The 12,831-nt window shown below is 34.2% G+C and overlaps 1 protein-coding gene across 3 annotated transcripts in view; it reads left to right on the top strand.

The window, feature by feature from the left end:
* LOC149803656 (ragulator complex protein LAMTOR3-like) overlaps positions 1 to 8,462 on the top strand; it is a 75,706-nt gene extending 67,244 nt beyond the window's left edge. For all 3 annotated transcript variants that reach the window (XM_089953419.1, XM_089953421.1, XM_089953420.1), the window contains exons 5-6: positions 2,908 to 2,971; positions 7,929 to 8,462. In XM_089953419.1, coding sequence (XP_089809545.1) covers positions 2,908 to 2,971; positions 7,929 to 8,002 — 138 coding nt within the window. In that variant the 3' untranslated portion in view covers positions 8,003 to 8,462. The remainder of the gene's footprint in view (positions 1 to 2,907; positions 2,972 to 7,928) is intronic.
* The last annotated feature ends 4,369 nt before the right edge of the window (positions 8,463 to 12,831 follow it).

The following is a 12,831-nucleotide window of genomic DNA, read 5'->3' as shown; positions in this document are numbered from 1 at the left end:
AAGCACACACAAATTGAATAATCCTTATAATTATCTACCTTATATACTGACTTATAAGTCAAGTCAAATTGCAAAGAACAAAGATCCTGATCTGCCATTGCATAAGGTAATGTGCCTGCAGATCAGGGTTTATTTTGATGGTTCTACTTATTATACTTAGCAAACTGAACAGACCCAGATTTGCTGGTGCATTGTGATGGGAGATCTGTATCTTGTAATTTGCAGTTGGACTCGCTTTATAAGTGAGTATATGTATTACAGTGATTCTACAGCTCTCAGATAAAGGGACATAACTGATGCAGAAGATAACTCTGTGCTGAATATCTCAAAATTGCCTTGGTCACACACACACACACACACATATAAGAGAGTATGGGATAGAGAGAGTTGGTAGAAATTAAATATTAAATGAGATAATTCCTCAAGTAAATTCTTTTTCTTTCTTGATTGTCATCCTTTTGTTATGTTCTTTTATAACCTTCATAAAGTACCTTGTACCATGTATCTTGGGACAGGAAAAATAAAAATAAAAATTTTTCTGTCACATACTTTATGGATAAACCTTTTTTTCGCCTAGATCACATAATTCAGAACTTACAAAAAGAAACAAATTGTGTTGAATTTGAACCCTCCCTCTCACACAACACATGCTGCAATAAACCAATGGTATATAACACGCATAATTTATAATAAAGGGAATGAAACTAATCTTGTACTGTTCTGGGGCCCCAGGTGGCTGAGTGGTCTAAAACATTCGCCTTTACCAACCCGTCTCACCTCTGTCCACGTTGGTTGGCATCTTGGGCTGGGCTAATGTGAGTATGTGAAAAAGCTTGCCGAGGGCATCTCATGGGTTGGTGGTTCTTACTGTTTTCTTGGTTCTTCTTCCACCAGTTATGCTGGCTGCTATGTATGTGCTTGGTGTCAAGTAATTGCTATCAAGTGAACATCTATACATTGACTTTCAAACCAATAGGATCAGAGCAACAGGAATTTTTAAAGGTGGCAAGATCTAGTGCTTCTGGCATAGATATCAGTGGACCAGTATCTTGCAGAAGATTTTGGAGAAGAAAATTAAGTAATTCAGGGAATTTCTGAAGGCCAGAAGAGAAGATGATCTCATAGACAATATGATCATTCACTTGGATGAAACTGCATTGTGCTTTGAGCTCATTCGCAGATGAACTATAAGAAAGGGGGTTGCGTTTATCATATACTGCTATAAATTTGCCAAGGAAGGCCTATTTACCTGGAATCATTTAAGTAACCTGTGTTCTATTTATGGACTTGCTAAGTCTTAATGATATGATCTTAATTTACAGACTTATGGAAAATAGTACCATTGCAGTCAGATCTGGATATTGGCTTTTCTGGGTTTGATCTAAATCCTTATTTTATTATAGATGCATTGTAATTGGTCAGGGAACCAGACTATATTTAAAAGGTACCCCATTTAGCTGGTACAGAGTCTAAATTGGCAATCAAATATCATTGGCCAGTAACTAGTATAGTCGGTATCTCCTGATTAATTGTGTAGCAGTGTGAATAGCATGGGTATGCGAAGCAGAGAACCAGACTAATGGACATGGTGCATCATGGGAAAAAAGTACAGCATCTTAATAGTTAACGAAGATGAAGCATGCTTGTTTTCATCAGTTTCACAAGTACTGGAAGTGTGATGCAGTTGGCTGCAAATTACGTCAGATATTTTAACCTGCCCATGTTTGTTATGCCTGCATGATCAGACTGCAGCTTTTAACATTTTTCTCAAACTGTCATCCAGCAAATGAAAACACATTGAATGCAAAAGGGACACTCAGTCTATTAAAAGTTAACAGCACAGAATCATAAAAAGGAATATTCAGATTCATGGAAAAACATAAGAATGGCAACAGTTATGTTCATTGGACATCATGTTGTGTTATTTTAATATGTCTTATGTCAGGAGCAATAATTGCCTTGGCCACATGAATTTTTTTTAAAAAAAACAGTGATTACCAGTACTACGAATTGATAGATCTAACAAGAAGCCTTTGAGCTCCATTGTATTTTGAAATGCAGTTTCTGAAACTGTACTTTAGGTAAGTAAGGTCTTTACAGGGCTTGAAATTAGCACTAAACCGATATCCCATGATTGGTGATTTCACCGATGTATTGCTAAAACCCAGCCATCAGTATGAGTAGTCTAAAGCACTCACCATTACAGATTATGGCCATTTCACCTCTGTCAGCATGGGTTAGAGTCTTGGGTTTGGTCAGTGTGGGCATGTGAGAAAGCTTGCCAGTGACTTCCTGTGGATTATTAGTTCTCTCTGAGGTTTTCCCAGGTTCTTCCTCCCAGTTATATTGGCTGCAGTGTGTAGCCTATCTTGTGTTGAAAAATGGCATTAAACCCAGTAATAAGAATAACAATCATTCTCCCTCTCATCAATATTTTTTGTAAGTGCTTAATGTTTAGTGAACAAAACGCTTTGTTGAAGCATAAATTGGAACAAAAGTTGAGCTTATTCTCATGTGTACAAATGATTCATTCTTACATGAACTCAAAAGTTTGCAGTTAGGAATAAAAATATGAATAAACAACATTGACAGCATTTTTTTTAAATAAATAAAATTGAAGTTTAAATGCTTTGTTTGACAAGTAAATCTTGAATTATTTCATTGTCAAAAGCCAATAATTGCTTGTACTTTTTAATCATTTTCATGAATAAATGTTAATATTATGATTTGAAAATTGTGTCCCAAAAGTTATGACTCAAAAAAGATTTGTCCCTGAACATTCAGTGCATAAAAAAGTACTTTACAAATTAATTTATCGTGTCAAAACATAGTGTCCCAATCTTTGTGATAGATATGGCATTGTAATTAAATACTTATTTTCATGTCATGTGTCTCTTTCTTCGACAGGTGGTGCAAATGAATAAATCTCCTCTCCTTGTCACACTGATTGCTACAAGAAGTGCCAACACAGGTAATGAGGGTAGTATAAAAATAAGGATCATGCAAAGCTATGTTGTGTGCAGACTTGTACCATGGAGATTCAAGTTCTCAATCAAGTGCATCTGCAGACATTTGTACAGTCTGTCTGTATGTGATCATTGTGCCTACAAAACAAGTAACTACCAGTATGTAAATTATATGTTGAATACATCATAAATGAGTTTTTAACAGGAAAAAGAAGCTGGTTAAACAGCTGGTGCAAATGTGCTGTATAAGCACATCTGACCTCACAAAAATCACAAGTGTGACAGAAGTAATATTGAATTTTTTATGAAAGAATAAGGAACTTTGGTACAGTTTTGTCATATTAATCCAACTTAATTTATCCAGCTGTGTCTCTACTAGCATTTCATAAATGGAAGTCATTTCAAAATTTGCCCCCCCCCCCCCCCCGAATTTGCATGCGCTGTAAATTTGCTGTAGCCTATATACGAACATTAACAAGCCCATCAAATTCCCCCCCCTCCCATCAAGTTTTGCCCATTCCCCCCACCCTCGAAAAAAGTTGAAATGATGTCTGTGGATAGTGTCCACCTCGGATGCTGGAGGCCGTGGGTTCGAATCCTGGCTGAGTCATACCAAAGAATTACAGAAATGGTACTAACAGCTGCTTCGCTAGGCTTTCAGCATTAAGAGTTTAGTATTAGGACTGGTCAGCCTGGTGTCAGGATACTGTGACTGGGTGGGACATGATGTTACATGTCTGTGGCATGATGCCTCAGTGCTTGACATCACTATAAACTGCAGACTATTGTTCGATATGACTGAAATTTTTGTAAAGCTACGTAAAATATCTAATATACATATACACACACACATTTTTACTGTGCTATTCAAAATAATGTGATCAATTACATAATCATTTATTAAAGGTACTATTTATACTCCTATAAAGACTGCTCAGGTGATGCAGGAGGTCACGGGTTCGAACCTAGGCCAAGTCATACCACAGATGATACTAACAGCTGCCTTGCTAGGCGCTCAGTATTTAGACATAAGTGTCAGGGTTGGTCGGCCTGGTGTTAGGATAATGTGACTGGGTGGGACATGATTTTAGATGTTTACAGCATGATGCCCCATTGCTAGACGTCACTGTAAACTGCCACATGTCAAACATCAAGCGATATGACTGGAAAATTGGTTAAGCTACGTTATAAATCCAAATCGCACATATTCCTATACAAGTCAAGTACAACTGCTGATCTGTCCTCGCATAGTGTGCCAGTAGATCAGGCTCAGTGTTGTTTATTCAACTAACTTCATAGACCCAGTTCTGCCAGCACATGTCACTGCAGATCTGGGTCTGTGCGGTTTGTTGGATCTGATTTACCTTGCATATTAATCTATATGACGGATCATATTAGGAAATCTAAAATCATTACATTGTAATATTGGGATCGTTTTTCTCATAAGTAATTAAACAGTGTAAAATCTGGATACAACAGCTTTTAAAAATGTATTTATTTGTATTTTAAAAAAATAGAAAACTAAATGTATATGCAACCTTTCAAAAGTATCATAAACTTGTGAAAGATTTTAAGTTATCCTCCCCCCCCCCGTTTTCCTTCATCATCATGTAGTCTTAATCTAAAGATGATAATATAGTGGAAATGTTCAATGACTAACTTACTGGTATGATTTTTTGATATATTAAGTGAAAGAGATACATCATCTTCAGCTAGAAGTCACGTAAAGAATTTTTTTAATACTCCAAATGAAATTATTTTAAGAGTATATGGTAACATTATAATTTTGTAAAGGTTTCGATGTAATTATTGAAGTGTGACACACATTTTATAGGGCCTAGTACCACAAAATGCACAGCAGTCAATGACTTTTGTAATTGGTTTTGATTGTTTTACAGTGCCACAAAGTGCACAACAATTAGTAAATTTGGTAATTGGTTTTGACTTTCATACAGTACCACACAATGCACAGCAATCAATGAAGTTTGTAATTGGTTTTGATTTTTTACAGTGCATTTTCTTTGTATTTTTACGTGTCAGATCTTTTGATTTTTTGGATTAGGGAAAGCATTCCATTGTTTATCAGAATGATCATTATTCATTTCTAAATTCTAACTCATTTAATCCATCAAAAATCGTTACCTCATGTAGTTTATTAAATATAAATATTATTAATGGAACATCATCATTTATGCAAAAATTAAATATTATTAACCTTTCTCCATTGATAATCATAAATGTTAATAGGAAATGTTAAATATAGTCAGAAACTGAATTCTGTTTATCGGTGATGTTGATGTTATTGACAGTGATAGACTTGTTTAAACTAACAAAAGAATCTTCAAATAGACATGAAAGACGCACTGTAGAACCTGTAATTTTTGTGGTAGTCTAATTTTCACTTAGTTTTGCAGTGTGATTGTGACTGCAAAAATTAAAATAGAAAAATATTCCTTCCATCTGCAATGAATGAACAACCAGTGAAAAATGAGTAACATATTTTTTTTAAACCCGAGTTAGTGTGTAACGTACAGATAACTAATTTTAACCACATTGAAATAACAATGCTTCAGATATTTTGAATCTGTCTTTATCATTTTGAAAAGACAGGTATATGTTGATTTAAAGTGACTATGGCATACAGATGTATAATACTAAGTTTTGCTTGATATTTTGATTGTGGAAATGATCAGTTTACATGTTTTTCCCGACACTAACAAATGAGTGAAAGCATTAGATCACCTATTTTAAATTAAATAATGCTAAATATGCAGAGGCAGCATTAGGAGTACACGGGCCTAGGGCCGACCATGACCGCATTGGGCCAGAGTATCAGTATCTCGATTGGTATGCTACTGCAAACACTGATTATGTCTAAACTAGATCAACTTTTGTGATTTGGCGCCTGAATACTAAGTTGACTTAGCAACTATGCGTGCATTACATGCGGCCTATATCAGCGTTTCCAATTTTCCGGAGAATATAGCTTGACAAACTCATAAGGACAACCTTATGCCTGAAGCACAGGGCCCCCTCAAGAGTGGGGCCTGGGGCGGTTGCCGCATTTTGCCACCACCAAATGCCATTCATGCAGATATGATCGCGTTGTCCTCCTATCACAATTCTGTTAAAAAAAATTTATGTTTACTGTTGTCTGCTAATGAGGTGCTTCACTAATGACAGAAAAGCTTTTCTTGACTACTTGCTGATGATGATTGACTGTAAAACTTCAATCGTAATAATCATAAACTAATGCTGTTAAAGTTATGCATCACATCATTGTTTAATTAATTATTCTGCTAATTATGTTTGCATCATCATCCTCATTACCCTTGACTACTGAGTTCTAATACTTTGTGCTTTGACCCATGTCTGTTTTAGATGTACAGTATTCTGATCCAGTTGTTTTTGGATTGGCTACTTTCATGAGTTATTTCATGTACACATCCTTGTTTGTAGATCATGCAATATTAGGATATCAGTTATTGATTATTTTCATGAATAATATTGCAGGCTCATTTTTTTGTTTTCACTTATTACTGATGTTAACTTATCCTGAATTTTACTTACAACTTGGCTGCAAATAAGTCTAGTAGAAAGGTTCATTTTAGTTTCTGTTGAAGAGTATTTTTCTTACTCTTCATTCACTTGTTTGAAGAGCCATTTAACATGTTAAATGTTTTCTGAATTTAGTATCCAATGGCACACATTCAAATATATATATATATATATATATATATATATATATATATATATATATATATATATATCCAGAAAATAATAGAAGACCTGGAATTGACATTTAGCATTGCTTGAATTTTATTTTGAATTTAGGTTTTAAACACAGTCTCATGGCATCAGTTTCAAGGGTCTGATTGATACAAATGTTTGTTTCCAAAAAATTATGTAACCACAGCTTTCTTGCAGGTGGCATATAGTGTGAGGGTTGTCCATCTTGTCTATTTAGCAAACTTTCTGTTTCTGTGTTGTAACCTAAGCCCTATATCTAAATGATGATCAGACTTCGCTTGCTGATACATCCTATACTATGGAAGATGCCTATAATTTTAGGCATAAATGGGGTAAAGGTCAAGGTTGCTATTACTTAAATATAAAGTTTTGCCCCCATGCAGTTTAAATAAGTTGAATAACCTTGTTAGCAATCTGACTTTTGATGCAGATATCTCTTATTCTTATGAAAATCTCAGTTCACCTTGGGGTCAGTTGAATAAAAGTCAAGGTCACTGTTGCTAAAAATGAAAGTGTGTTTCCTTGTGATAACTCACATTCTGGATGTCAGTATAATTGCTTGTAGTTATCATTTGATGTAACAAAAGTTTCTTTAGATTTTGCAGTCATGGTCATTGATACTAAAAGTAGAAATTATGTTTTTAATCTTTTTTGGGGGCAGAGATCAAGAAAACTTTCTATATTGAGACCCCTTTGTGTAAGAATAGTTACTATGCATTTGGAGGTTGGTAGTGTAAAATTGAGGGTCACTGAAAACTTGCATTCCATTTTGGTATGGTAACTAAAATTCTGTTAAGTGCATTCATAGGAGAGCCATGATCACTAGCCACTGGTTCATGGAAAGTATCATTTTTTAATTCAGTAAAATAATAAAAGGGCTACTGATTAAAAAATGTTAATTTTGTTTCCTTGTGGTTTTTCAAGTTTTCTTTGTTGGATGTCAACTAGATACTGTATGTAGATATCATTCTATACAGGAAACATTCCTATTCATTTTGAGATTAGTAGGTTTACAGTGAAAATCATTTTGAAAAAAAAACAGAAGTTTAATGTCACCTAGATAACTCAATTACTGTGCTGAGGATGTCAAACATAATCAGTCAGAGACAGTAATTAATTGATCAGTCCATAGAAATAGTTATGTGCTACTTACCTGCTGTTGTTATGTTTTGCAAACATTTTCTATTTATGTTTTCATCTTCTGTTTTGTAGGTTTATTACTAGAGATGGACAACTATTTGTTGGATGTTTTAAAGGACTTGCAGCAAGTAATCACAGCTTCATAAAAATTTGATTTATGGAGTGACTCGTTGATATTTGTATTCAAATTTGCAACAAAATCATTATTCCATACAGCAGAAAATGCAAGCTCTTATTTAAAGTGCTGTTTTTAGGAAGGACTTTATATGGATTTAAACTTATGAGATGCAGAAGGTATTTTTGATTTTTGGTAGCTACAGAGACCAAGCCTTGATTTCACCAATAAAATCTTTTGTCTGGGCCAGAATCCATCAATCTGATTGGCTAAAATTTAAGTGTGTCTTAAGACTGACAAAACAGATGTTTTATTGGTGAAGTTGGGACCAGTAGATAACTACATTATGAATGGAGAATATTATAACGTCTTATGAAAGTGAAATATCTCTTCAAGAATAGTCTTTTCCTTAATCATTTTCAAGGATGCTTTTGTACATGTATTAAAATCGATGTATAAAATGTTTGATTCATTACAATCTTGCAAATCTTCTTTCTTTTGTTCATTTTTTGAATACTCTACCTGCAGCTCCAAAAACACTGCAGTAATTGGACAGCAATGTTGCAATTATGCCTGTTGCTGAAAATGTAAAGAAATCGAGCTGAAAATGTAAAGAAAATCGATTAAACATTAGAACATTAGTAAACAAGTTTGGATTTGTACACGTTATTTACTAAAAAAATATATATTATTTAATAGACATTTAGCCATCTTTACAGTTGTCTCATTGAATGTAAAGATAGGTAAATCAATGATAGGACTCATCCATCATGCATCTTCATCTACAAATCCTATTTTCATCTTCTCAAAAACACTAAACTCAATTAAAGTAGCTTTTTTAGAAATTTTCCTGTTTACAACATTTATCAAGTTTTAACAAATGTTGCAGATCTGCCATTAAATATGGTCACTAAGTTTAAAAATACAACTTCATAAAAACAACATACCAGATTTAGACTAAATTTAATAGAAGTTTTCGTCGCATTAGGTTCTGTTAGATATATTTGATTCCAGTCCATGATCAGTTAGGGCCACCATTTTGAACATTTAAAGACCTTTGAATTATTTCCTCTTTTATCAATTTACTGAATTTGACCAAATTTAATGGAAAACATCCTAGTTTCAGGAACTATCAATTTTTTTTAAATTGATGCTTATTCTGCATCAAATATGGCATGTGTTAAACCAATCTTTCTAAAAAATGTGGCTGTGTTGGTAATAATGGACCAACCTTCAAACCACTCTTTCTAAAAAATTTGTAATGTGTTGGTAATAACTGACCAACCAGGGGCCCTGAGTGGTCTAAAGTGCTCTTCATTACAGATCACTGCCATCTCACCTCTGTCTGCGGCGGTTTGAGTCTCGGATTCAGCCAATGTGGGTATGTGAGAAAGCTTGCCAGTAGCTTCTCGTGGGTCGGTGGTTCTCTCGGGGGTTTTCCCGGGTTCTTCCTCCACCATTAATACTGGCTGCCATGTATAGCCTATCATGTGCTGAAAAATGGCGTTAAACCCCACAACAACAACAACAATAACTGACCAACCTTGAAACCTCTCTTTGTAAAAATTTGGCTTGTGTTGGTAATTGACCAACCTTCAAACTACTCTTTATAAAAATTTGTAATGTGTTGGTAATAACTGACCAACCTTGAAACCTCTCTTTGTAAAAATTTGGCTTGTGTTGGTAATTGACCAACCTTCAAACCACTCTTTATAAAAATTTGTTATGTGTTGGTAATAACTAACCAACCTTCAAACCACTTTCTAAAAAATATTGCATGTACATGTATTACTAATAACTGACCAACCTTGAAAGCACTCTTTCTGAAAAGATGCTTAAGTAGAATTGCATTTAATTTTATTAATGCAGTCAATTATTTCAATAAAAAAAATAGAAAACCTTTGCCTAATAATCAGGTAAGCAAGTTCTGTGAAGTTGATACAGATGATGTTAGTATTCCGTGAGATACAAGTCAAGAAGTAAAACTTTAAAAATGTTAAAGCATGTCCTAAAATATCATGTAGCAAATTTGGCTTTATACATCTTGGCATGAAAGACTTTCAATTTGTAATGATAATAATAATAATAATAATAATAATGTGGACTTAGTATATCGCCTCATCTGTGTGCCTTACAATATTAGATAACAGCTCTACACCAAGGATGGTAGTCTCAACTTTAGCTTGGTAGCTAGATTTGTATATTTGAGTATCATCAGCATATGATTGTTGAGATACTGGATGTCAATTTATGACACTTGAGAGAGGCTGGATGTATGGAATAAAGAGAACTGGACCAAGAACAGTCTTATGGAACACAACATAGGTCAACTGGGCTGAAGTGTTTTTTCCATTTACGGACACAATTTGTGACCTGTTGACAAAGTAGGATTTGAACCATATCAAGGCTGTATCGTGAATACCAAATACTTGCTGGAGACAGTGAAGTAATATATCATGGTCTATTGTGTCAAATGCCACAAACAAGTCAAGGAGGGTGAGGACTGTAATCTTTCCACTGTATCAAGTCAAGAAGGATGGGGACTGTAATTTTTCCACTGTAACAAGTCAAGGAGGGTGAGGACTGTAATCTTTCCACTGTAACAAGTCAAGGAGGGTGAGGACTGTAATTTTTCCACTGTATCAAGGAAGGCAGTAACTATTCTTAGAACGTCAGTTTCAGTACTGTGGCAAGGGCAATATGCAGACTATTCCTGAACAGACTGTTTGAATTACGGTGAAATACAAGCTGGGACAGAACAACTTTTTCTAAGATTTTTAAATGAATGAGGGGTTAGAAACAGATCAGTAGTTCTGTAATCATTTGGGTCAAGTGTTGGTTTCTTCAACATCGGCTTTACAACAGCAGTTTTGAAAAATGATGGGAAATCCCCTGATGAGAGATAAGTATTGATAACATCGGTTAGTGAAGGCAATATTGAATCAAAGTACTCAAGTAACAATGCTATCAGAATTGGATTAAGTTCACATGACTTTGGGGCACTCTTCGTTACAATTGTATGTTCAAAAAATCATCTGAATGCTTTTGCGCCATGGAGGCATGCTTCATACATAGGACAAAGAAGAAAGAAAATAATATGTGTGCAGATAAAAACAGGTAATTATTTGCCAGTTAAAAATAGTCTCTTCTAAAGGGAAGATAAAGGCAGAGTTTTGAGGAGTTTAAATGTACCTCCACTCTAGTAGAAAATCTTGTTTTGGAGTTTAAATATACCCCCATTCTAGTAGAAAATCATCTTTTGGAGTTTAAATATACCCCCGCTCTAGTAGAAAATCAAGTTTTGGAGTTTAAACATACCCCCACTCTAGTCAAAAATCATGTTTTGAAGTTTAAATATACCACCAATCTTGTATAAAATCAAGTTGTGAAGTTTAAATACACACCCCACTCTTGTCAAAAATCATGTTTTGTAGTCTAAAATATATAACTACTACAGGAGAAAAGTAGAAAGCATATTGTGGAGATGTATAAAGATTTTTTAATTGCATGCTTTCTTTGTTGAGCTGAAGCTGTAGAAACAATATTTTTGTAGATTATAAGTTTGCAGATTCAAAATTCTTTGCATGTTTACTCATGCTCTCACCATATCTTCTTTGGAACTCCTGTTGTTCCTGTTAAGCACTACTAATTTTTTTGCCATTCTATCATTGATTGAATTTTGGAACTCAGTGTTATGGTATGCTTTACTACATTAGAAACTTGTCAATATTTAAAGCATTGCTTCATATTTTATCTGTTTGGAGAAGAGAAAAAACAATCTATTTATATAATGAAAAATCTGAGATTATTGAGAGCTAGAATTTAATGATTGTTTACTCAAATTTTTTCCCCAGTCAAAAAAACGTGATAATTGATAGATTTTAATATATGTGTTAAATTTTGTTTTAACAGAGTTGACACGATGGACAATAGGCGATTCTATCCTCAATGTATGTGAGTGTACACTCTGTGCATCATCAGTGTATTGCATATCCTAGGCTCAAACAATGGATTTGAACAATTTGCCAACATTTGCATACTGCATTTTTTCTGATCTCTAGTATTCCAACACTCTAATTCCAGGACTTTTATTTGTTAGGTCATTTTGTCACTGCCTCTATTGGCAGGGTATTTCCAGTAATTATACTTCTTGTTATGATTGTATTAAAATTTCACATAGTGATTGATACAAAAACATTGACATCAACTTTCTTAAGTGATAGAGTTAATATACTTTAAAGTTTTCCATAATGTGATAATTGCACTCAACATAGTTGAGAATCAGCACAATTTGTGTTTCAAGATATAAATGAAAGTTACCTAAAAGAACAAACAATTGCAGCTGATTGTATTTAGAGCTAATTAGAGTAATTACCTAGTGCCAACGACCAATTTCAATTAAGATTATAATGTTAAGTTAATTGTGCATCATCTAGACCGTACCTGTTCCATACCTAAATAGTTGGCCTCACTCATGAACTCCGTACACACTGCTTGACAACAGATAACTGAAGCAGTGGTCGTAATCAAAACCAATGGAAGATCATTAATATTATTATTATTATTAGTTGGTAATGCTGAAACAGTAGCCATGTTGTTTGCAGACATCTATGGATATATGGAATTATGCCATACATTTGCACCACAATCACCCTTAGAAGTTGAATGAATTTAATGCATTAAGATGGACAATGGCTTTACCAGCAACTGAGTCAACCATGGTGATTCTTCTTGCAGAGCTAACAATGAAGATAAGCAACATGGAAAAAAACAACTTTAATAAAAATGACTCGTGGTAAAATGTCTAAAGCAGACAAAGAAAACGTCAACAGATGAAGCATACAATTAGATTTTGAATTA

The sequence above is a fragment of the Sinohyriopsis cumingii genome, chromosome 3 (assembly GCF_028554795.1).
Source record: "Sinohyriopsis cumingii isolate HCF-2022 chromosome 3, ASM2855479v2, whole genome shotgun sequence".
NCBI classification, from domain to species: Eukaryota; Metazoa; Mollusca; class Bivalvia; order Unionida; family Unionidae; genus Sinohyriopsis; species Sinohyriopsis cumingii.
This window is presented reverse-complemented; position numbering and strand designations above follow the sequence as displayed.